This window comes from Mus pahari, chromosome 19 (assembly GCF_900095145.1).
Source record: "Mus pahari chromosome 19, PAHARI_EIJ_v1.1, whole genome shotgun sequence".
NCBI lineage: Eukaryota > Metazoa > Chordata > Mammalia > Rodentia > Muridae > Mus > Mus pahari.
Genome location: NC_034608.1, coordinates 40010191 through 40036054, shown reverse-complemented (window position 1 = coordinate 40036054; position 25864 = coordinate 40010191). Strand labels below are relative to the sequence as shown.

At 45.8% G+C, this 25864-nt stretch overlaps 1 protein-coding gene across 1 annotated transcript in view; it reads left to right on the top strand.

Moving 5' to 3' along the window:
• Positions 1–25864, top strand: part of Atp7b (ATPase copper transporting beta) — a 75136-nt gene that overhangs the window by 11629 nt on the left and 37643 nt on the right. Inside the window, exon 2 of the mRNA XM_021219276.2 lies at positions 19979–21209. Within this exon, the coding sequence (XP_021074935.1) occupies positions 19979–21209 (1231 nt within the window). The remainder of the gene's footprint in view (positions 1–19978; positions 21210–25864) is intronic.

Sequence of the window (25864 nt, the reverse complement as noted above, 5' to 3'; positions counted from 1 at the left end):
TGCTGGGATTAAAGGCCTGCGCCACCAGGCCCAGCTTTTTGTGCTTTTTTAAAGATCCCCAAACCCCCAAATTGTCACTGTATTTTAAGTTCTACTCTTGAGTGTAGAGTACACCCTGGGACCATCTCAGGGGAGTAACAATTTCTTATTAAAGGGCTTCTGACTTTTGTGTTGAGAAGCCAGAGGTCGCTTAGGAATTCCTCTCTTTTCAGTCACTATAGAAGGGACCTGTTAGTTGCCGTTGCCGGCCTAGCACGTGCTGAGTAACTCAAGCTGGCATCGAACTTGTAACAGTCTTCTTTCTGCAGTCTCCTGAGTGCTGGGATTACAGGCACATCCTTCCAAGCCCACTTTCGAGGATTTAAAAAAGAATACTGCTGAGATGCACTGACTCTGGGCTGGAGTGATGCTCAGTTACTCAGAGTACTGGCCAAATGAACTAACTGGGTTTGATTATCCGCTCAGCACCCACAATCATTCATAACTCCAGGTCCTGGAGATTTGGCTCCCTATTCTGGCTACTGATGAGATCAAGTGTGCAAATGGCACACAGACATACATGTAAGCAAAGCGCCCATGTGAAAATATATATATATATATATATATATATTTAAAGTGCCCAGATGGTTGCTACTCGATGTCTTTTGAAGGTAGAACTTACAGCATTTTCTGGACATATACTGCTGGATTTGAAAGGAGTACTTCTTATCAGTAGTGCATCCTGGGCTATTGCTGGGAGGGATTTCATGTACCAGTGAAGGCTATGGAAGGAACAGGGAACGGGAGAAAATTAGAAGTGCAGTTGTAGGATTGCTAAGTTTGTTGTGCATGTTAGACATCCAAGGGAGATGGTGACAAAGCATTGGGTTCCTGAGTGTGGAGTCTGGGAGTTGTTGGCTGTAAGCGGTGCCAGGGAATGAACGTGTAATTTCTCCAGGTTCCTGGGTTGGAGTAAGGTCTTTGGAAACAATTAGCTCACAAGGGTAGACCTAGTGGGACTGGTGTCCTTACAAAAGAGGCTTGCAAAGGGAAGTGGGGAGGTGTGTGGTGGTTAGAATCTGCAGTGATTAAGAAGAGACCAGCATCATTGAAGTGAAGTCTTTTGGGAAGTGTTTTCTGAGAGCACAGAGGTTGTGTTCCAGAGGTAGCCAAGGTTGTACTTCATGCTGCAGCTGGACTTGGTAATGTGTGAAAATCACCAGGTGGTACCAGCTTTGAAGGCATGAAGGGGTCATGGAGAACAACTGAGGCTTGGTACTGTGAGAAGTCAGAGAAGGGTATTGGTGAAGGTGCAGCCTCAGTTGCAGTTAATGTAATGGCCCGCAACTGAAGGGGTCATGCAAAGAAGTTGAGGCTTGGCACTGTGAGAGGCTTTTTTGTTTGTTTGTTTGTTTTTGTTTTTTTGTTTTTGAGACAGTTTCTCGGTACAGCCCTGGTTGTCCTGGAACTCACTCTGTAGACCAGGCTGGTCTCAAACTCAGAAATTTGCCTGCCTCTGCCTCCCAAGTGCTGGGATTAGAGGCGTGTGCTACCACACCGGGCTCGTGAGAGGCTTTTAGTGAAGCCTAGTTGCATCAGAAGACCAAGGCATATTGGAGATGCCAGTACAATGAAATAACCACCAAGAACAGCAGCAGCAGTGGAGTAGAGTCAACCAGAGCCTAGAGTGCTACAGAGGAAAGAGCTGGAGAATTGACCCAAGCCCTCTGAAGGAGCCCAGAAGATCATGTGTAGATCCCAGATATTGCCTTAGATACACCAACATGTTAGAGATGTCACAGCTATGGATTACCTGCCGAGGAAAGCTGCTAACAGGGAGTGGAACCAGCCCAAGAGAAGGAAGTATGTTGCTACTGAATGCCAGACCTGCCAACAAGGATGAGAGGAGTTGGAGCTCTGAAGAGTGCTTTGACATCGAGCATGGAGATGCAGAGTTTGGAGTTTGACAAGCTGGTTTTTGGTCTTGCTTTTGTCCAAGATCTCCTCACTGTGTCATTTAGGAATGGTAAGGTATGTGCTGTGATGTTGGAAGTATGTAATTTGCTTTTTGCTCTTGACTTTATAGGACTACAGTTAAGCGAGTGGATGAATCTCAGAAGAGACTTTTAAACATTATTGAGACTGCGATAGAGTATAGAGACTTTGGAGGTTGGACTAAATGCATTTTTCATTATGCTATGGCTAGGTACGGCTTCCATAGACTTAAGTGTTTGAACAGGACTATGGGGGCCAGAGAGTGAAATGTGGTAGTTTGAATATGCTTTGCCCAGGGAGTGGCACTATTAGGAGGTGTGGCCTTATTGGAGGAGATGTGTCACAGGAGATAGGCTTTGAAACTACAACTGCCTAGAAGTCTGTCTTCTCCTAGCTGCCTTCTGATGAAGATGTAGAACTCTCAACTTCTCCAGTACCATGTTTGCCTGGATGCTGCCATACTTCTGCTTTGATGATAGTGGACTGAACCTAAAAGCCAGCCCCAATTAAATGTTGTTCTTTATAGGAGTTGCCTTGGTCATGGTGTCTCTTCACAGCAATGGAAACTCTAAAACAGAAATAATGATGTAACTGTATCTAATCTCAAAAAATAAATTGTTCATTTAGAAAGGCTCGAAGGAGTAAGTCCCTCAGCTCTTCTGCCCTGTGAGGATGCAGTGCATAACAGACCCCAGAGCTGCTCACCTTGATCTTAGCCGCCTGACCTCTAAGTCCATTGCCATTCATAGGAGACCCAGTCTGAGGTGTTTTGTTATACAGTCTGATCAGACTAAGGAAGGTGGGATTTCCATGGGATTGGGTGAGATTTCCAGAGAGTATATATACATTTGAAGAAGAGACCTATAGGATAAGCTGGGGAGGGGAGAGGGCTGGGGGGTGGGAGGGGGATAGAGTGGCATTCCAGTACTTTGTGCTTTGGGACATACAAGACTCTAATAAAGGACTCAGACTGGAATAGAAAGGAAATCCTAGGAGAATGGGTCACCTGGCAGCTGATCACGGCAGCCACAAAAGCATTTGGTAGTGGTGGACTTCAAGAATGCTGTGTGTGTGTGCGTGGGCGCGTGTGTGTTTGTTTTCATATTTTAGTATTTAGATTCAACATGGTGTCCTGTGGTGGGAAGAGTGAGGGACTGGGAGGTAGTTTGGCCTCTAGGTGGCACCAGAGATCTCGAAGCCTGAGAGCTTAGGCAGTGGCGGGGAAGGGTTATCTTACTAGCTTCCTGCAGAGTCCTGAGCATCCTTTGGTGTTTACAGCGGAGCTGGAGTGGAGAGTAGCCAGGGAGGGGCTGTTTCTGCAGTGACCGGAGACCGAAGCATGGCCTTTTACTTTGATAGTCTAGGTGTTTCTCATTTGGGCCCCATCTAGTCTTCCCATCATTTAACTACCGTTATTTTACCCCTGCAGGCTGTTTACAGAAATAGACCTTTAAGAACTCTCCAGCGAGCTTGCTGATGGCTGCTTGGCTGATTTCCATTTCCTATTTACAGTGTAAAAGTCCTACTGAGCTAACTTGGAAAGCAGGACTTCCATGGGGAACGTTGGCCAGGAGCCGTCCATGCTCCACCCATGTGCCTGAAGATTAAATGAATATTCTCATACCTGAATGCTGCTGTCTTTTGTTCTAAGGGCAAATGTTTCTTGTGCTCTTATAGAGTCTTTTAAAATTTAATTTTTTTGCAGTTATAATTATTTATATTATAAATATGATATAATATTACAGGAATTGTAGGAAAGGTATGTGGACTCGTCTTTGAGTCTTTGATTTTGTTTCATCCGCCTACACGTCTATTATTGTACCAGAGCCATATTGCTTTATTACGTAGGCTCTGTAACGGATCATAAGATAGGAAATGGAAGTCCCTCCAGCTTTGCACTTTTTTTGCTGAGGATGGCTTTGGCTATATGGGGTGTCCTGTGTGGTTTCATGTGACTTTTAGAATAGCCTTTTCTGTTTTCGTGAAGATTGAAATGGGGGATTTTTGATTGTAATTGCATTGACTCTGTAAATAGCTTTAGGTAAAAGATCATTTTTTTTTTTTTTACAATATTAATTCTATCCATGAACATGGGATGTCGTTCCGTTTCATGGTGTCTTTATCTAGCTCCTGGAGGGTTTAAAGTTCTCACTGTACAGGTCTTCTGCTTCTCTGGCTGGGTGTATCCCTCATGATTTTATTTTCTTTGAGGCTAGTGTAAATGGGGGTGTGTCCATGATCTCTTTCTCTGTTTGTCTGTTGATGGTGTATAGAAAAGCTTTTCATTTGGGCAAGTTGATTCTATATTTTGCCACATTGTTGAATTTGTTGATCGTTTCTAGAAGGTTTCTGGCAGAAAATTTGGGGTCTCTACTGTATTCTGTCATGTCATCTGCTAATAGGGAGAGTTTGGCTTCTTATTTGGATTCCTTTAATTTCCTTCTCTTGCTTCATTGCTCCAGCTAGTGCATTGGGCGCCATATTGAAGAGGACTGGGGATGGCGGACGACCTTGTCTCTTGACTTCAGGGAATTGCTTCATGCTTTCTCTGTTTGGGATGATGTCAGCTGTGGGTTTCTTTTACATGGTTGCTGTTATGTTATGGTATGCTCCTTCTGGCCCTACATCCTTTTGGACTTTTATCATAAAGGCATGTTGGATTTGGCCAAAGACCTTGTCTGGATTGTGTGAGATGATCATGTGATTTTTATATTCAAGTTCACTAATGTGGTTTATTACATTTATTGGCTAGTGTAGTGTTGAACCATCCTTGTGTTTCAGGGATAAATCTGACTTGATCATGGTATGTGAATAATTCTTTTGATGTTTGCCTGTATTTTGTTTGTAAGTATTTTATTGAGTATTTTTGGCTTTATGTTCATCAACATTTTTTTCTTTCTGTGTGTGCCTATACCAGGTTTTGCTATTAGAAGAATGATACTAGCTTCATAGAAGGTGTCTGGGAGTGCTCCTTCTTTGTGTGTGTGTGTGTGTGTGTGTTTATGTCTGTGTATGTGAATAGTTTAAGAAGGACTGGCAGTAAAAAATGTGTGAAAGTCTAATAGAGTTATGATGTTAGCTTATCTGTTCTGGACTTTGCTTTTTTTTTTTTCTAGAAGACTTTTATTATTATTTCATTTTGTCTCTCTAGGTTGGTTGTATGACTGCACATCAGAAGAGGGTACCTGATCTCATTACAGATGGTTGTGAGCCACCATGTCGTTGCTGGGAATTGAACTCAGGACCTTTGGAAGAGCAGCCCATGCCCTTATCCTCTGAGAGAGCTTTCCAGCCCCAAGTGTTTCCATGTCTTTATTGAATTTTATTCTCAAGCCTTGGATTGTTTGGGCTTCCTCCCTCCTCTCTTTCTTCTTCTCTTCTTTCCTCCTCCTTTCCCTCCTCCTCTTCTTTGCTTTTTTTGTTTTTGTTTTTTTGAGACAAGATCTCAGTATTGTACAGCCCAGGCTGTCATAGAACGCACTATGTAGACCCGGCTGGCCTTGAACTCAGATCTGCCGGCCTCTGCCTCCAACCACTTGGAGGTACAACACCGCACCTGGCTGTTCATGGTTTCCTGGGCATCACTCAGGCATTTGTTCTCCTTAAGCTCTTTCTCCTTAGTTCCACTGAGCTGTTTCTTTGCGTCTGCTTTAAACTCCTTGAATTCTTTGATGAAGTTTATGATTGCTCCTTTAAACACTGTGCCTTGGGACTCATAAATTTAATTCTTACGGGCAACACTTCTACAGGACTGGTGGATTGTGGCTGGGAGAGACGGCCTTGGTCTTTCATATTGTTTGCCATTTTTGCATGTGCACTTCTTTTGTTCTGTGTCTGGGGCAGAAGAGAGCATGTGTGAGCCCAGAGGTTGGAAATGGCTTAGATGGAGTGAAGTCAAGCGGACAGGCGAGGCTGGGTTTCAGTATACAATGTGTATTCCAGTTCCAGCCTGGAGTGTGGGGTCAAATACTGCTACGTGCAAACGTTTTGTGTGGTATGGGATGAGCTTATGAGTTGGGGGCTAGGCAGGGCGGGGCAGGGCATGACCAGAAATTGCGTGTGATTCAGGCAGAAATGGCCAAACTGGGCCAGGACACTGGATGTAGAAGCTGGGCTAGATCTAGCAAGGCTGGGAGAGTGCATGGAGGAAAGCATCAGGCAGAGCCGCAGGGCTAGGCCCTGGAGAAAGATTTTTGGGATCTTGTGCTGTGCGTACATTTAACATCCGGCTTATAGTCTTAGTGACCTGTGTTCTGGCGTGGATGATGGATGAGCGTAGGACCCGTAGCTGCGGTGAATGCCGTGTTTGTGCTAACCATACCCTCAGTGTGGGAAACTTCCAGGCCTCTGTGTCCAGCACACAGCTTAGTGTCAGATTCTCTGGTCCTGTCCTGTCACAGAATCTGAGCCTCCTCTTGTGCTTTAGAGGGTTGGCCCGCCCCGCCCCAGGGTCTTTCTTGGAGGCCCTTCCTAGTGAAAGCTCCTCTGGGTTGAGCTGGTAATCTTTTTGAGTGCTGAAATGTTTTCTTTGCCAGGTGTCCCTCCCCCAAACAGGGCCCTTTTGTCCTAGGGGCTCATGGAAACAGGAGCTGCCCATCTGCCTTTGGGGCCCAGGCTTCTCAGCTTACAAAATAGTTGTTTGGGACAGCAAGTAGTGTGTGTGGCATATATATATATATATATATATATATATATATATATATATATATATGAATTCATAGACATGTATGAATCTTGTTTTAGGAAACAGCAAAGTTTACACATGTGAGAGTCAGAACACATAGGTGCAAGAAGACACTTTGAAGACCTGTTGTTCTAGAATGAATGAATAGAGAATAATAGAGTTTGTCCTTGGATTTATATAAAGGGGACAGAAATCACCATGAAATTCTTGGTAGAGCTTCAGGCATGTGGGGCACATGTTTATAATCCTGGTATTCAGAAAGCAGAGGCAGGAGGATTACCACAAGTTTGAGGCCAGGCTGGTCTATAAGATAAGTTTAAGGGCATCTGGGACTATAGTAAGATTCTGTCCAAAAAGAAAAACAGAACTGAAAAACCCTAAAGAATTCTAGGTTTAAAAAAAAAAAGCACACCCCGCTCTATACATACAGGTCAACTAATTTGTTTAGATATATTTAAACAGGCGTATGTAACATCTGATATTTGCTCATGAGTATAGATGGGAGATCCTTGTGTTTCAGGGCTTAGACATCACTCTGAGCTGAGGACCTACTGGGCGGTGGCAGGAAGAGGGGATAATCAGCTTGAGAGTTGGTGGACAAAGGGTATTTGGCTCCAACAATGACCATGAATAGGAGATAAGGAGAACACACACACACACACACACACACACACACACACACACATCTTATAGATACACCTAAGAAAACCAAGTTATTGCTCTATGTTATAAGAGCTTAATAGAAATCTTGGACTAGTAAGCAGAGAGTTACGTAGAAGTAAATGAGTTAAAGTTTTACTAAAGCGTGATGATTTCTGCTGGCTTGTTAAAGACCCTACCCCTTTTTCTGGGAAAAGTAAATACCACCTGGAGGAGTAGTTACCACAGCTATCTTGGCAAAGGTCAAACTGCAGATCCTGTTTGCTGAGAACGATATCCTTTTACCTGCCAAAGTTTGTATGTCTTCGTTACTGCTAATGCTGTCGAACTCAGGGGGTTATAACATATGCCCCAAGGCCGGTCTAACCATCTACTCTCAATAGGTCAATTAAAAGAGCCAAATTAGGGGCTCGAGAGATGGCTCAATGGTTAAGAGCACTGACTACTCTTCCAAAGGTCCTGAGTTCAAATCCCAGCAACCACATGGTGGCTCACAACCATCCGTAATGAGATCTGATGCCCTCTTCTGTTAGCTGTCTGAAGACAGCTACAGTATACTTAGATATAATCATAAGAGCCAAATTAAAAGTGGAAATCAGAAAAAAAAGAGATTTATTTAATGTGGCAACGTTGGCAAGATGTATTGGGCCACTTGGTCTTTCGTCCCAATTTGGCCACATTGAAGTTCGAAAACTCTAACAAAAATTTATATACTTGTATTGCTGCCCACATAACATATATATACAAAAATGTCCATTCCAGTAAACATGCCTGGTGGAAATTCCTTTTGGTGGACATGGGACTCAAAGACCACCCCTGTTACCAGACCTATAAAAGTTGCAAGAAATTGTGCAAACCTTTACAAAGTGTGCTCTTGGGTCTCAGCCTGTCATAGTTAAAGAATTTCTTCTGTCTTGCCAAGTGCATGCTCTGTTCTTGCTAGTTGCAATTTCCCTGACAGTAAGGGCTGAATACGTGTGTAGATAGTGTTGACCTTACCCCTGCCTCCCCATAAACACACAGTACAGTCAAATCAGAAGTGACTTCATCCATGTATCTGATTGATCTCAAGCTAGTATCAAAGATGTCAGGCACATTCCCTGGTCAGCGTCTGGTCATAGAGCTCCACACCATTGTAATGGTTTTTACCATTTGTGACAGGAAGAAAACTAGCCTTGGAAAACCAACCAGGGAAGAATCATGTTGGTTATGACTCAAGATGGCTGCAGTCAAGTCAGGTAGAACCCAAGTATACATTCGCAGACACAATGGACATGGGTTCTAAATACATGTTCTAGCGACCTGAAAGTGATGCATTCAGCTGCAAGGATTGATGCAGACAAGAGCAGAGTAGCTGCTTTACATACTGGCTCTGCTTAGTCTGCACCATGTACCCTCCACACACCGACCAAGACCAAGGGTGTTGCCAGAATCACTGTCTGTCTGAGTGGTCCCTCCCATGGGACTTGAAGTCATGCCCTATGGGTCAGGTGGGGGGATGGGAAAGGAGACTGCCCTGTCATCTTACAGAGGGCAACTGCCTGGATTTCCACACTGTGCGTGTCTCTGTCTGTCTGTTAATCCTCAGGTGGAACAGCAGGTAGCCTGAGAAGCCTGAATTATGGATTAGTTCCCACCAGTTGTGCCAGTATAAAGGACGATTGAGCCCCGTTGCCATGAGTTTGTGCAGTCAGTTCTCACTGAAGTCAATGGAGAACAAAGCTGCAGAAGACATGGTTTGCATGGGAATGCAAACCCTGCCCGGGGGACGCTTCTTTCACCCAACAGGCTGCCCTCTGCCAGGGCTGGAGGCCTGGAAGAGGCCACTGAAGTTATTCCAGGAAAACCCTCGCAGCTTGGCACTACAAGGAATTGGCTAGCCCAGCGCTTTTGTCCTTAGCCAGGTTTCTAGGAGTACAGGTGGCCAAAAGGAAGCTGCGCCTGGCTTTGGGAGACGATTAGGCGCCGGGCCCCAGGATGCACTGCTTGCTGTATCGTGTGTATGGGTTTTGTGCTGAGGCCCACAGCAGCCCACACCTGTGCCGAGCGAGGGAGCGAGAGGCTGCCAGTTGGATTGGGTGGAGATAAACAAAGCAAATAGGTCCACAGAGGCAGCGGCGGTATGCAGTGTGTGCAAGTTCCTGAGCTGGCCGCAGACTGAAGACTGCGGCTCCCTGCCTGCAGTTTCCCACTCCAGGCTGGGGAAGGGTGCCTGTCCCTGCTAATGAGCAAGACCTTTTGAAAGCATTTCCCTCCACACCAGAAGTGTGGCGGAGCTGTGGACTGTGGGAAGGGAAGGAGTGACGGTGGACCCAACTATGGAGAAAGCTCAAGGCAAGATGCACCAGAATCCGGAGCCCTCTTTCCTGGCCAGTCTGAGTAACCCACAGGTGACACTGCTGTCTGTGCAGAAGAGGTGCACCTTCAGGAGAAGCTCTGGGCTTGGGAGCTTGGCTTGTTCGTCGTCTTCGGAGGAGAAAGGTCCTCCCCAGCCAGAGGAAGAGCTGTCACCGGGTGTTTTAGCTAGAACCCTGGAAAGGAGGTCCCAGGTCAGTGCAGTAGAACACAAACTGAGAGACTCTGGGGACTGGGGTTAAGTTTGCACTTAGAGGTAGCTCCAGCTTTTCTAGGGAGGGGGTGAGGGGTGGAGGAGAGAGATTGGCGTGTGTAGAAGGTCCACTGCACTTTGGTATTGACGACGGAAACAGTTTTATTTAAAGATTCTTTATTCTGCTCTCGTCTCACAGCGCTCTGAGATGCTTCTTTATTGGCCAGAGAGAGAAGGCTTAGCAGTTCATTTAGACGACGGGGCCCTGGGTTGAATCTCTAGGATTCCTCCCGTTATTTTCAATTGCTATTTATTTATTTATTTATTTATTTTTGATGAATTTGTGGACAATTCCAAGAGACTCTTTCCCAGTTTCTTCCTGGGCAGGGATGTGTGGAATCTAGGGCAGCTTGCCACGAGCGCCTTTGTCTTTGTGATACTCTCTGACTCTACCTTATGAGTGCTTTGTGTGGGACCTCCCTTCTGCATCCGAGCCAGGGATCTGGGTCTGCCTGTGCACCTTAGAGTTAGGGGATTTTCCCCAGGCTGTTCTGGATGGCAGCGTGGAGCCTGGTCTCTGCCCCCGACTCCCCCCACCCCCCACCCCCCGCCTTGAGCCCACTGAGTGTTGCTAATGGGTATCCTGAGACAGCGTGAGTGGCAACTGGAGAGGGTACCACTGTCTTCAAATTTTTATTTTGTAAATATAGCTGGCTGATGTTGAAAATAATGCATGCACATACAAGCACACACTGAGAGAGACACCGAAACAGAGAGACAAGAGAAAGTTTGCTAACTCTATTTATTTATTAATTAATTTTACTCACTTGGGCTGGGGAGATGGCTTAATGTGTAAGGAACGTGCTGTGTAGGTGTAAGGGCCTAAGCTCGTATCCTCAGCACTCTTGTAAGACTGGACATCGATACCCACTGTCGGGGCGAAGAAAGACACTTCCCGGGGGCTCTCCGGACAGCTAGCTGAAAGGCAGGCTCCAGGTTCAGTGAGAGACTGTCTCAAATAAGGAGAAGAGCAGTAGAGAGAGACCCCTGAAGTTCAGTGACCTCTTCATGCACGTGCATAGGGAAGCATGCTGTACATACATGTACACACAAAACACCACACACACACACACACACACACACACGTCACAAACACACACAAGTCACATACGCACAGAAACATAACATTTATTTTTTAAATTAAAAATTTTAAGTTTCAAAATATATAATTAAAAACATTATTTTAGAACACTTAAAGATATGTATGTGCTAATGCATAGGCGTATGCTTGCGGTGGTTCAACATAGAGACATCAGTTTTCCCACATTGGGACTATTAAGAGAGTAACACCTGTCTGTCTGGATGCCTGGGATATTTGGATGAGATCTGCTGCTTCCTTCTCCCTGCCCTCCTCCCCCCAAAGCCGAGCCGTACCCCTGGCCCTGTGTGAGATGCTTTGAGTGTGGCCATCATCCTCATCTTCCTGCCTCTTGAATCTGATGTCCAGAGGATTCCGAGGTGAGGCTGGGCCAAGCAGCACATCTGTCGCTTTCCCAGAGTGGCCGTTGCTCTGGGCTACAGCAAGGACACCTGCTTCAAACAACAGAAAACAGACAACAAGAGCTTCTTCTGTCAGAAGCAGGTGTTCTTCTTCAAACGGATGGAGGACCTGCAGGAAAAAGTCCCCAAATGCTGTGAAGGCTGGTCCCCCAAGGCGGAATGGGATGAAGCAGAGGCGCCTACAGGCCTTTCCCCCTGGGCATACTTTCAACCCCGGCCTGCTAACTGGAGGATTGTTTTTCAGAGCTTGCGGTGTAAGCTGTGTTGATTTTAAATATAAACACCAGCAGGAGAGTTTCCTTTTACTCGCTCTGCAAACACAGTGCTAAAGAATGGAGCTGAGAACACGCAGGCACACACCACTTGTCCACACCTAAAGCGATCCAAACACCCCATGTGACTGCTGACAGGTGTGGCTCTGTGGTAGAGTGTTCACACAGGACGGCCAAGGTTCACTCAGTACGGCAACAGAGAGGTGAAGGAGACTCTTGATGGTCGTTTCGTAACTGTCCTTCGAAAAGCTTTGTCTTGTAAGTGCCTGTTGCAGAAAGCCTGACTGTCTAGAACAGGCTGAGCACTGCGTGTTGCCTGTTACTAATCAATTGCCTCTAACACTTCCACAGATCATTCTGCCAGGAACACGTAACACGTAGAATCAGCTGGGCAGAGATTGATAGCTCTGGTGCTGTGGCCTGACTTTGGGATATCAGAGGCAGAGCTAGGACCAGCTCACGGAGGGTGGGTAGCAGAGAAAAAAAAATATATATACAGAATTTTCTTCCAGCACATGAGATGGTTGAAGGGCTGTGTCTTGCCACAAGGAGGCAGTTTTGTTTTCTGTGATGCTAGATGCAAGCGAATGTTCTTCAGTCGATTCTTAGTTTTTCTTCTACCCTTTATGTCTTTCTCTTTGAATCAGTGTTAATCATTGCCGACCCCCGGTCAAGCCGCCGTCCCAGGCCTCTGTTGCCTTCATACCGTTTTTAACTTTTAAATCACTTAGTATTCAGAATGGTAACTCATATGTGTTGCATTTAATCGTGCAGTGACAATGACTTCCTTTTGGTCCCTCACACCATGTTGGTTCCTTAGGCATTTCCCTAAGGATAACCCGCCCGCCTCACATGGTTTTATTCAAGCCCTGTGTTAATTCCCTTCCATCCCAACTGTTGGGCATTGGGACTGACACTGACCTCCAGGGATTTGATAGTGCTTACGAGTTGAGACTTGTTCTCAGGGAATGCTTGCCACCATGACACTGGAATCCACTATCTAGCCATGGTGAAAAGCTATGTGGCAAACTGGACCAGTCTGCCAACTCCAGCTGACCTTCCAGCTGGCAGTGAGGCCCAGTTTAGCAGACATGTAAAGAATGAGCTGTCATTCTCCAGCTCCAGTGAGGTTCAGGCCACCGCACATGATAGTATGTGGGGCGGGGATGGGTTGTTACCGTTGACCTCCTCCAAGGTGAGAGACTGAGCTGTCATTACCAGCCGTTATATTGTGTAGCAATAGAGCACCTAAACATGAAACACTACGTATCCTGTACCTTGTTCTTTGCACCGAACAACATATTTCCGTCTACTTCAGTATGTGCAGTGCTGCCTAATTCATGCTCAGAGCGTTGTAGTATTCCACTTTGTGGCTATGTAATAACTAGCCTACCAGACTCTAATTGTTTCTGCTTTTGTAAAATCAGTGTCATCATTACTCTAGAAACTTCATTTCACACTGCATTTCTTGGATGAATTCTCAGGAGCTGAGTTGCTGAGTCAGACCTTTGTGAATTTGTCATTTTAATAGGTGCCACTGGGTTGTCCTCCAGAGAGCTTCCATTCCCTTGAAGGAGGGACCTATCAGAGAGAGACCTATTCTTTTCTTTCATTTATACTTTCTGTGCATGGGCGTTTTGACTGCCTGTATGTCTTGTGCAACCATGTACATGGCACGCAGTACCTACATACGTCAGGAGAGGGCACTGGGTCCTCAGGAACTGGAGTTGGGATGGTTGTGAGCAGCCAGCCTTGTGGATGCTGAGAATTGAACCCTGGTCTCCTGAAAGAGTAGCCAGTGCTCTCAACTGTCGAGCCATCTCTCTAGCCCCTCATGCTTTTCCTTTGAGATCAGGTCACGTTGTGTTGTCCAGGCTGGAATTGAACTTGTGACCTTCCCACTTGAGTTTCCCAGTCAGTGCCATGACAGGTTCACACCACTGCTATTGGCCTAACATTTCCTTTTTTGATAATTTATGTTTCCTTTTTGGGGGACAAACTACCTTTTTTTCCTGTTGAATTGTTGGCATTTGTCTTCTTCGAGGGAACATTATGGATCAGTGAACCAGGTTCTGGTGTGTACTGTGTGAAGCAGGGCTACTTATTTATTTACATATTGATTGACTTGTTATTTTTTATTTTACCCTTCTCACGTCAGCACACCTCCACAGCTTTGCTCACAGGCATGCGCTCCACTTGTACATTCTGCCTCTGGGCCCTAGGCGTGAGTCTTTGCAGCCACGTACCCAAAGGTGACGGAGTGTACTGATAACTATTCCTGAAAAGTGAGACTTTTAAGACGTACGGAGTTGAGATGTTGCCTGTTCCGTCCGGGATTTGCAACTCAGCAGACCCTCCGAAGTTTAAGATGGAAGGGCTGTTGAGTTCTTCGGGGTTCAGTAACAGTGAGGGCAGGTGGGGTGGGGCTCTCATGTACCACAGGGAGACAGGAAACCGCACCTTGCTCTCCTCCCCTTCAGCAAGCATCCACACTCTCCACATCCATTGGATACCATTAGGGTGAAAACGGACATGTTCAAGATGACAATGTCAGAGCAGAAGGGAGCCTTCACGACCCTGATCAGTGTGTGTGTGTGTGTGTGTGTGTGTGTGTGTGTGTATCAGAATGTCCTTATAGGAGTTGCTTCTCTTCTTCCGCCAACTGGGTCTTGGGGACAGGGCTCCCCTTTACCTTCATCTGCTGAGCTATCTTGCCAACTCGAGCCCAGTAATTTCACAACTGTTGTCTCTAGTTTTCTTATTTTGTATTCATGCTTTTACACCTTGAGATGTTCTGATGCTGGTGGCCAGGCTCTCCATTTTCTCCATTCAGGATGGGGTGATGTAGATAATACTGAGTGGTGGGCTGCCTTGTCTGTCCTCAGCGGGAGAGGATGCACCTAATCCTGCAGTGACTCTGTGTGCCAGGGTAGGGGGATACCCAGGGGAGCCTCCCCCTTCTCAAGGAGAAAGGGAGGGGGAATGAATGGGTGGAGGAGCTGTGTGATGTGGGGGTATAAAGTGAATAAATTAGTGAAAAAAAGAGAAAATCTTTAGTGGGTTTTTAAAAATACTTTTTGAAATTAAAGTATAATTATATCATTTCCCCCTTCCCATTCTCTCCTCCAGCTGCTCTTACACTCCAATTGTGCTCTCGTTCTCTCTCTCTCTCTCTCTCTCTCTCTCTCTCTCTCTCTCTCTCAATTTGTGGCCTCTTTGTTATTATTACATACATATACATAAATGTATAAATATAACCTGCTCAATTCATTTAGTATTAGAATTGTATTTGTGTGTATACGATTTCAAGGCTGACCGATTGGATACGCAGTTAGGGGCCTTATCCCTAGGGAAGGCTTTCTCTTAGCTGCTTGTCCTTCCTTCCTTCCTTCCTTCCTTCCTTCCTTCCTTCCTTCCTTCCTTCCTCCCTCCCTCCCTCCCTCCCTCCCTCCCTCCCTTCCTTCCTTCCTTCCTTTTCATTAGGGTGGGCCCCGGGAGATCCCCTTTCGTGTTAGCATGCCCCTTGCTGGTGGAGTACTCTAAGGGATACCTTGGCATGCTGGTCGTTGCTGTAGGAACCAGAGCTAGGTAGGCTATTGGTTGCTCTCCTCTTTTAGCAGATGCATAGAACTTTCTGGTACCTTGAAGCTAGTCCTCAGGGAGGAGGTGTTCAGGTCAGATCCAGTTCTGATGCACCAAGTCCTGTGTCTGAAGTACATGGTGTCTTTAGCAGGAGAGACCTTGCTTCCCCCTCTAGCAGGCAACCAAGGGCAGAAGCAGAAGCCTGTAGAGTTTTTGGAGTCTCTTGGACTCTTCTGACCAACAATTCAAAAGGGAGTTCCAAATGCCTGGTACTGGGGTTTTTGTTGAATAATTTATGACTCTTGGGGGGAGCAAGGTCAAGGTGTCTTAATTTTAATTTAAACTATAAATATATACATATACATGTATTATACATAGCTTAAGATACATAATAATGATCCCAATGTTCTTTGTGTGATTTGACCCTCCCCCTTCCTCTCCTGTGTTGACCCCCTACCCTTTGCCACATCAAAGCCCCACTTATTTTCCCCTTTCTCGCTTTATATTATTTGTATCTTGCTATTCTTCCCCAGGCCTCTCCCCCACCCTAGTCCCTTCTTACTTCCCTGGATTCCATAATTACAGAATATATGCTCACATCTGGAGATCTGGAGCTAGGAGACCCTGACGGGAGAGAACATGTGATGTCTGTCTGTCTGGGCCCTCACTCAGTATGTCTTTTCTAGTTCCATCCATATACACGCAAATCTCATGATCTCATTTTTCTTTTACCTAGGTCACAGGGTAGATGTAGTTTTAGCTCTTGGGAGTTTTCCACACTGACTTTGAAAGTGGCTGAATTTCCAATTCCACTTTTTTTTTTTTTGAGTTCTTTATGTATGTAGTCAGGATATTAATCCTTTGTCAGATGTATAACTGGCAGTCTCTGTCACTTTGTGGGCTTCCCTTCACCGCACTGATTGTTTCCTTAGCTGTGCAGGTCGTTTTTTAAAGCAAGATCGTTTTATTTCCTGGGCAACTGGAGTCCTATCGGAAAGTCCCTCACCACATCTGTAGGATGGAGAGTGAGTTTTCTTCTGGCAGATTCAGGTTTTACATCGAGGGCTCTGATCCATCTGGAGTTAGTTCTTATTCAAGACAATAAACACACGTCTAGAATCACTCTTCCTCATAAGGAGATGCAGCTGGAGATGCAGTTTCGCTGTCACCATTTGACGAAGAGGCTTTCTTTCCTCCAGTTTACGCTTTGGGTATCTTTGTCACATAGTAAGTGGCTGAAGTTCTGTGTACTCATCTTTGGGACCTCAATCTTGTTTCAGTGGCGTGCGTGTTTAGTTTTGTGCTAGTACCATATTGTTTTTATTAACCATGGCCCTATAATAATTTATAATCTGGAATTGTAATCCCTCTGACATTGCTCTTTTATTCAGAATTGTTTTGGCCATGGGAGTCTTTTTGGTCCCTTGTAAATTTTAGGATAGTGTTTTCTACTTCTGTATTGAACACAATGGGAATTTTTTATGGGGCTTGCAGCATTTCATAATGTTATTCTAATCCACAAGCATACAGTGTCTTTCCACTTTCTAGTATTTTCTTCTATCTTCCGTCTCCTAAGATTTAAAGTTTTTACTGAATATTATTTTCATTTGTTAAGTTTATTTCAAGAGAGTTTATTATCGTTGAGGTTACTGCAAATGGAATTGTGTCTGAGATCTCTTTCTCAGTGTGTCAGTTGTTAGTGGACAGAAAGGCTACTGATTTTCCCAAGTTGATTTTTGTATCTTGCCATTTTGCTGAAAGTTTTTTATCTTTTCTAGAGGTTTTTTTGTGGGATTTCTGAGATTTCTTGTGTATGTTGTATCATCTGCACATAGGATAGTTTGACTTATTCTTTTCCTATTGGTATCTCTTTTATTTTCTTCTCATATCTTATTGCCTCTGCTAGGGCTTAATGGACAACACTGAAAAGGATTTGAACAGTGGACAGCCCTGCCTTAAGAATTTTAGCATATTTCCTGGGCAAATGGAGTTCTGATTTCCAAGCAGGGAGCCTTTGGAGTTTTGTTGCTTTGGATGTAGTGTATGACTTTGAGTTGCCCATTCCACTTTTTGTCATAGAGTATACGTCATGTGTGGAACACTGAAGTATACCCATTGTCCAACCTCAAGATCAGGGTTAAGGTTAAGTAGGGGGTGTGAAGTAAGAGTCTTTGGCCCATGTTTGTCCAAAGGATTTGTCTGAGGTGTTGAAGGAGAGGAAGGTGGAGCAGGGGAGGTAAGTCTTGCAAGGTGGGAGCTGAAAATCCTGGGGTTACCAGGGACCTACCCTCTCAAAGCTCAAAGGCGTTTGGGTTTGTGGACTCATATGCGGAGGAACAGGTCTTTATAGGAAACGGTGGGAGGAATTTGTAACAGTCTAAATGCAAGTTTACGGCTAGTTTAGTTAGGGATTCTTTTAACTACACTCCATGTGTTTCACTTTGCCAGAGGGTTGGGAATGGTATGAAATGTGTAGGTTTTCTTTGTTGTTAAAGAATGCGGCTCGGCATTTGGAGATTAAATTTGTCTATTGTGGAGAACAGGGAAGGCCAAAATCTGTGAAATGTTACATCTGTGGTGAAGGCTCTTGTCACCGTAGTGGCCTGTCTTGTGGATGGTAGGGAGAGCTTCAGCTCATCCTGTAAATGTATAGGTAGGGCAAGAAGATAAAATGTACCTTCTAGATGGAGGCATTTGAGTTAAATCTGTCTGCCAGCCAGAAGCTGGAGAGACCAGCCTGCCTGACGGGTTGGGAAAAGAGTTGGGGTTAGTGGTTTGGCAGGCTTTGCAAACAGAGGAGACCTATTATAACAGTTGTCTGTCCTGTGGGGACAGGTAATCCCATGTTCACAGGATCTGAGTGAGGGCCAGAGGTTCTGGGTAGAAGAGATTATACAGAACTGAAAGGGTTTTTTTGTTTGAGAGCCTCGGGTAAGATTAACAGTTGATTTTGACACTACCATGACCCATCCCGGTAACTACCTTGAGAAGTAATTTTGCTTTGCTCTGCGGCAGTAGCAGGGGAGCATTGTTAGTTTGTGGAAGGGTGAGTGTGTGGGGGCTGATGGAGCATATGTGTCAGGAAAACTGTTAGTGGTAGAGACATCGGGGATTTAGCTGGTGTCTCCTCCAGTGAATGACAGTGACTAGTTGGCCTTCTAGGCTTCTTGTAAGAGTGTGGCAGTTTGGCTTTTTTCATAGTGTCTTCTATGTTTTTTTCCCATGCTTTAAGTTCATCATCTTTGATTCTGTAGCCGGTCTGGATGCTCTACTTTTATCTTCAAATCCTGATATTCTATCTTCATCTTGACCAATTCTGCTTGTAGGGCTCCTCCCCACCCCCGAGTTTTCTGGTTGGAATATTGTGTTTTAAAATTCCGTCTTTGTGGTGATTTGAATGAATATGGCCCCCATAGGTTCATATATTTGCATATTTGGCCTGGAGTTGGTGGAATTGTTTGGGAAGGATTAGGGGGTGTGGCCTTGTTGGAAGAGGTGTGTCACTGGGGGCGGGCTTTACATTTTTTTTTTTTTGATGAAGTTTATGATTGTTCTTTTAAGTTTTGTGTCTTAGACTCCATCTAGGTCATTCTCCCTGGAAAACTTTCTGTAGGACTGGTAGATTTGGGTGTGGCTGGAATAGTGTATTTTTTGTATTTGTATTTTCGTCATGAGACTTGGGCATGTGGACATCTTTTGTTAATTCTGTGTTTGATGTGAACATAGCATGCTGGAACAGAGCACAGGATTTCTGGGCCAGGTTCAGCTTGAAGTCTAAATATGGCGTGGGTGGGATGAAGTCAGGCGGACACGGCCTGGGCTGGTACACTAGATGTATGTTCTTGTCTAAGCCCAGAGATTAGAGAGAGGGTGGGCTGGTCTGACCAGACTAGGGGGAGCACTAGATTTGGACCTGAGCTACATCCTGGGATTGAGGAAGGTATGTGGAAGGGAGGAGCTGGTAAACTCACCAGGGTGGATTCCAGTGCAAGATGTGTGATGTCAGACTGGGCCTGCAAGTTGGCGATGGCTCAGGAAGGATGAAATCATACGGTAGGAGAAGGGTCTGGGCTGCTGCACAGGGTATGTGCCCTGACCAGAACCTGGCCATGGTGACTGCACGACAGTGCCAACCAGTGCTGGGGCACTGGATGTGGGACCCAGACCCAATGTAGGGGTTGGAGATAGTGCCTGTAGAGGAAGCTTTGGTAGTCTCGCCCTGCTGACCCCTGGTGCGAGATGTGCAGTACCTGCCTTTGTGGTATGAAAACATTGTCTCTTTGGTTGAGCGGCTATTTCAAGCTTTGTTTTCTGTTCCCACAACTTGTCCAGTACCTGCCTTTGTGGTATGAAAACATTGTCTCTTTGGTTGAGCGGCTGTTTCAAGCTTTGTTTTCTGTTCCCACAACTTGTCAGGTGTCTGATCAGCTGTGTTGGACTTGGGATTCAGTCTTTGGGCAGTTAGCTGTTGATGTTTAAGTGGGGTTTCAGGAGTGGATCCAGCTCAGCTCAAGTTAAGTAAGATTTCTAAGTCCAGGGGCAGACCTTCTGCAGAGTTATAGGGTTCTCACAGTCCATCTTTAGGAGCCCAGGGGAAGTGCTCGTGACTTTCCCTCAGTCTGAACGTGCTCATGGGATTGGCAGTGCAAGCGTAAAATTCCTACCAAAGAATAAAATTGTTATTTCCTTTTCTTTCAGATCTTGTCTAAACTTGCTTTGCCTGTGCGGCCCTGGGAGCAGTCAATGAAGCAGAGCTTCGCCTTCGACAATGTTGGCTACGAAGGGGGCCTGGATACCACCTGCTCGTCCCCAGCCGCCACCGACGTGGTTAACATCCTGGGCATGACTTGTCATTCTTGCGTCAAGTCCATTGAGGACAGGATCTCCAGTCTGAAAGGCATCGTGAACATTAAGGTGTCTCTGGAACAGGGCAGCGCCACTGTCAAATACGTGCCGTCCGTCACGAACCTGCAGCAGATCTGCCTTCAGATTGAGGATATGGGCTTTGAGGCCAGCGCCACCGAAGGAAAGGCTGCCTCCTGGCCTTCCAGGTCCTCCCCAGCCCAGGAGGCGGTGGTCAAGCTCCGGGTAGAGGGTATGACCTGTCAGTCCTGTGTCAGCTCCATCGAAGGCAAGATCCGGAAACTGCAAGGGGTTGTAAGAATCAAAGTCTCCCTAAGCAACCAAGAGGCAGTCATTACGTATCAGCCTTACCTCATTCAACCCGAAGACCTCAGGGACCACATCTGTGACATGGGGTTTGAAGCTGCCATCAAGAACAGAACAGCTCCCTTAAGGCTGGGACCAATTGATATCAACAAGTTAGAAAGCACTAACCTAAAGAGAGCGACGGTCTCTCCTGTCCAGACTTCCAATCATTTGGAGACCCTGGGGCACCAGGGGAGCCACCTGGCCACCCTCCCACTAAGAATAGACGGGATGCACTGTAAATCATGTGTCTTGAATATTGAAGGAAATATAGGCCAACTCCCGGGGGTTCAAAATATTCACGTGTCCTTGGAGAACAAAACCGCCCAAATACAGTATGATCCTTCTTGTGTCACTCCCTTCCTCCTACAGACAGCCATCGAGGCGCTACCACCTGGGAACTTTAAAGTGTCTCTTCCCGATGGAGTAGAGGAGAACGAACCCCAAAGTGGCTCTCCCAGTGTCCCCTCCCCCGGCTCCTCCCAGAGACACCAGGAGCAGGGCCCAGGCAGGACTGCAGTGCTCACCATCAGCGGCATTACCTGTGGCTCCTCGGTTCAGCCCATCGAAGACATGCTGTCCCAGAGGAAAGGTGTGCAGCAAATATCCATCTCTTTGGCGGAAGGTACCGGAGCAGTTCTTTACGACCCCTCCATAGTCAGCTCAGATGAACTCCGCATGGCCGTAGAAGACATGGGATTTGAGGTGTCCATGAATTCTGGTATGTCACTGTTATAGGTTTGAAATACGTTGGGGTCATCTCTTGACGTCTCATGACAGGACTTGGGTAGGTGGATAGCTGGGCTCTGCCTCCCGTGTTGAACGCCAAAGCAAAGCTTGGTGGCCTCTGCTCACGCGTTAGCAGGGTAGAGAAAATGGAATTTCCAGATGCTGCCTCTCCCGTGGCCGGCGACACTCAAATGGCAGACTCTTCTGATTTGGGTTCCTTTTCTAGAGAGAACTCAGGGTCTGCACTCTAAAAACGAGCACTGTAGGACTGCTAAACCAAAGCACCAGCCGTTAGCTTTCCTTTGAAGATTTCTCTACTACACGAAACAGAACAGCATTTTAGTCTGATGAGGCACGATGGCGCATGCCCATATCCAGCACTTAAGAGGCTCAGAGACCACCAAAACAAGCAAACACAACAAACAAACAAACAAACGAACACACAAACACACAGACAGCTGATGCAGGAGGACCCGTGCTCAAGGCCAGTCTGGGCTTTGTAACTTGACCCTGTCTGAAGGACCTTGTGGCACATTGCATGCCCGTAATTTCAGACCTTACCGGGAGGATGGAGGCAGGAGGATTAGAGACATGACCTTCCTCAACTGCATGGGAAGTTCAAGTCTAGTCTGGGCTACATTCATCCCCTTCTCAAACAAACAAACAAACAAACAAACAAACACAAAGTCTCAAAACTCAGAACCTCCAGACTTGCAGCAACTAAAGGGGGTTGTCTGTTCAAGGAAGAAATTAAGAAATTAAGAGGTGGATTTTACAGTGATTCTTCCTGCTTTCTTTGATGGCTCCCGGATAGAGCCTTTACGGAAGGGTGGCTGTGACAGGGCTCACAAAGAAGGTCCCAGTTTGAGGTGGCCCGTTATCAAGTCGAGTTTCTGGAGTAGCAGCCACCCCTGCTCTATCCAGAACTGAGGCACCAAACGGTGTCTCTGCATACCGTGTGGTCAGGGCCTGTGCTTCTGGGGCTGCTGTATGAGAAAGACCATCTGGGAGCTTGTGACGGGCAGTGGAGGATCTCGGTCTGTGTGAGTCCAGGCTATGTCATTTCCAGGGTGGTGTATGGCAGGGACTGGGAGGTAAGGAAGGAAGGCCCCGAGAGTGTTGGGAGTGCCCTGGGCTGTGAAGTCCGTGCTTTCTGGGAAGCTTTAGAGGTATGTGGAGTGACCTGAGCAGGATCAGAGTCTGGTTCTTGACCCAGAAGAGCAGGAAGTCAGAGGTCAGAGCCACCAGGCTTGGGGTCGGGATGAGGACTGTGTGTGATGGGCAATGGCCCGCGGTATGAGCTAGCTCTTCCCTGATGCTGAAGGGCAGTGTGGAGCTGGGGATGGAGATCCAAGGGAAGGAGCTCAGGGTGAAGAATGGGATGAGCTGCGCGGGGTGGAGAATGCAAGGAACATTTCCCGGAGGGCAACTCGGCAGGCCATGCAAGCAAAGCTGAGCAGCATCTATTGGGGTAGCTGGAGAGTGGCCATCAGCCCTCTGCACACAAGGAAGGTGGGGCCCAGCCTTCATCAGGAGGTCTCTCTCTCTCTCTCTCTCTCTCTCTCTCTCTCTCTCTCTCTCTCTCTCCAGGCTCTCCTCTTGCTGCCTAGGCTAGTGTCAAACACTTTGGGTTTAAATGATCCCGACCACCAGTCTGCTGAGTAGGGGACTATAGGCTGGCAGGCCTATTTGCTGAGGGGACAGTTGTGTGAGTGGTGATGTTTTAAAGCACCCTGGCTCCCCGATCTGTAAATTGGGCTAGAACATCATAGCCACAGAGCCTGGAGCCTGCTGCTGTTCTTCGCGTGTCTGTGTTGGTACTTGGAGCTGCTTACAGGGTACTCGGGCAAAGCCCCAGTGGTACCCAGGGCTTCTGGTCTTGATTCCCATACTCCACGTCCTCTGATCACTGAGCCGAGCTGTGTCCTTGAGAAGACTGCTGTACCGGGACACTTCACGTACTCCCCTCTGTAAGCAGCCACCCCACCCACCCCAGCAGGTGCAGCATGTGACATGCGGTAGCCACACACTTCGTACCAGGCGTTGTTTTGCTTTCTCACCCACCTTCTCCACACCCTGGAAAGAATGTGCCGTGTGTGTGTTTAAACAAAGTCGATAAAGAGAATGGCAGAACAGTAAATCTTGCACTCCAAAGAAGTATTGAAGGGGCTCAATACAAAGTGTTTGGTGTAAGGCTCACTCTTTCAGCGGGTATAGTCAGGTTATTGGTAGCCGAGAAGAAATGACCACGCAACTCCATATTAAAAGTAATTGAACTTGATTGAGTAAACACAGGAAGAAAAGAACTAATTCACATTAGGTAGAACTGTGAGGATTATACTCACTAAAGCCATTGGAGTATGGGATCTAGTGAATAAAAATATAAACACCCAGCTGAATTTCAGATAGTTCCTGAGCACTTTCTTTTGTGTAAATTTATGAGACCTGAAGATATACTTACAGTAAAGTAGACCGACATTGGTCTGAAACTGAAATTTAACTGGACATCCTCTATGGGCAGTTTTCATTTAGGTTAAACTGCCTGTGCGCTTATGCCCGTACTGTTTACGTGTTCAGGAGCTGCAACTTCTTACGATCAGTAGAGGCTATTCACCAAGTGGCGGAAAACACGCAGCACACGCCGACAGACATGTGAGATTCATTCAGGAAAAAAAAAAATCAAGAAGCCACAGTCTGTTGTCAGTACGGTGGCCAATAGTCATCTGCCTCCTGCCCTTGTGGTTTAGAGTAAATGGCAGTCTATCATCAAGCCATGCTGTTTCCGTCTCTACATGCGCTTAAGGCTATGGGATGGAGTGATTAATATGTTTCTATATTAATCTGGATGGTATTTATCTAAGCCACCGTTCTATTGCTATGAAGAGACACCATGACCAAGGCTATCACACGAGATGCACTTAGACACCGTGATTTCGCATAGCCAAGCTGTAATCCCGGCGGAAGCTCTGTGATATACACTGGGAAAAGTCTTGTATATGACGAGGCTGTCTAAGATGGAACTTGCTGTGAGACTCCTTGGCCCGAGAGATCTGAGCTGAATATTCTCATGGCAAACTTTGCCTGTGTGACTCTTCTCTGATCTGTTCCTTTACTTACGAGATGTTCTTGATAGCTAGAGGTGCGAGCATCCAGGCGTGAGAGGTTCACTAGGAGTTCATNCTTTGAACTACAGCACTGGCCATGNTTGCCTTTCAGAAGATCCCCTGCTTTGCTTTTGATTAATTATACATTTATTATTTAAATACATTGGAATAATAACCTCCCAACAATATATATATATTCTTATGGCTACAAATGTGCTGCTTGTGGACGTTGTACATCGTGGTGCCTGCTTGTGGACGTTGTACATCGTGGTGCGGAGCCTAGTGCGCACCACGATGTACAACGTCCACAAGCAGGGAGAAATAAAAGTCATGATTAGACCATTAAAAGAAACTATACAAATTCATANNGGACAGAGAATAGCTCAGCTTCTGCTTCTGCCTTATCTTAACTTACCTAATCCAATCTTAAAGCATGAACGTGGACAAGGGAAGTTTAGTTCTACAGATGTTGTGGCATGGGTCCAAAATATTGGTATGGAAAGATCTTTTAAAGCAGTTAGGGTAAATGGAAAGTTGTTTTAAGGACTCTTAGATACAGGGGCAGACAAGACTTGCATAGCAGAAAAGGATTGGCCTTCATCTTGGCCATGTAAGAGGACTTCTTCCTCTTTGTTAGGTTTAGGGATGGCCTTTAATGTGGCTCAAAGTTCACAGTTCCTGAAATGGGAATTGGAAGGAAAGACAGGAATGATTCAGCCTTACGTTGTTCCTTCTCTCCCCCCTTTTTTTTTGTGGGGGAGAGATATGATGAGTGACATGGATGTAAAATTAGTCACCTCAGATAATCTGAGTGAACAGCATTTTTTCATAGGGGCCGATGAGGGCTTGTTGTACGCAGATAAATTAAGTTGGAAATCAGAGCAGCCTGTATGGCTCAATCAGTGGCCCCTGACAGAAGAAAAAATACAGGCTATAGAACAACTTGTGCAAGAGCAATTAGAAAAGGGACATCTTGAAGAAAGTAATAGTCCTTGGAACACTCCCATATTCGTAATAAAGAAAAAAATCAGGAAAATGGAGATTGCTGCAAGATCTTCGAGCAGTAAATGCCACCATGGAAGACATGGGAGCTTTGCAGCCAGGACTGCCCTCTCCAGTGGCAGTCCCAGCAGGATGGGATGTGATAGTAATTAATTTGCAAGATTGCTTTTTTACTATAAGATTACATCCTGAGGATTGTAAATGATTTGCTTTTAGTGTGCTGGCCGTGAATTTGAGAAGGCCATATAGAAGGTATCAATGGAAAGTGTTGCCTCAAGGAATGAAAAATAGTCCGACATTATGTCAGAGATTTGTGGATCAAGCTTTAATATTAATTAGGGAAAAATATCCTGAGGTTTACCTTGCTCATTATATGGATGACATTTTGATTGCTCATCAATCACCATTAATTAATAAAGAAATATTATCCTATACAATTGAACATTTAACCAAATTTGGATTAGTAATAGCCCCAGATAAGATACAGAAGAATAGACCTCTAAGTTATTTGGGACAGTTAATTCATGATGACTATATTACT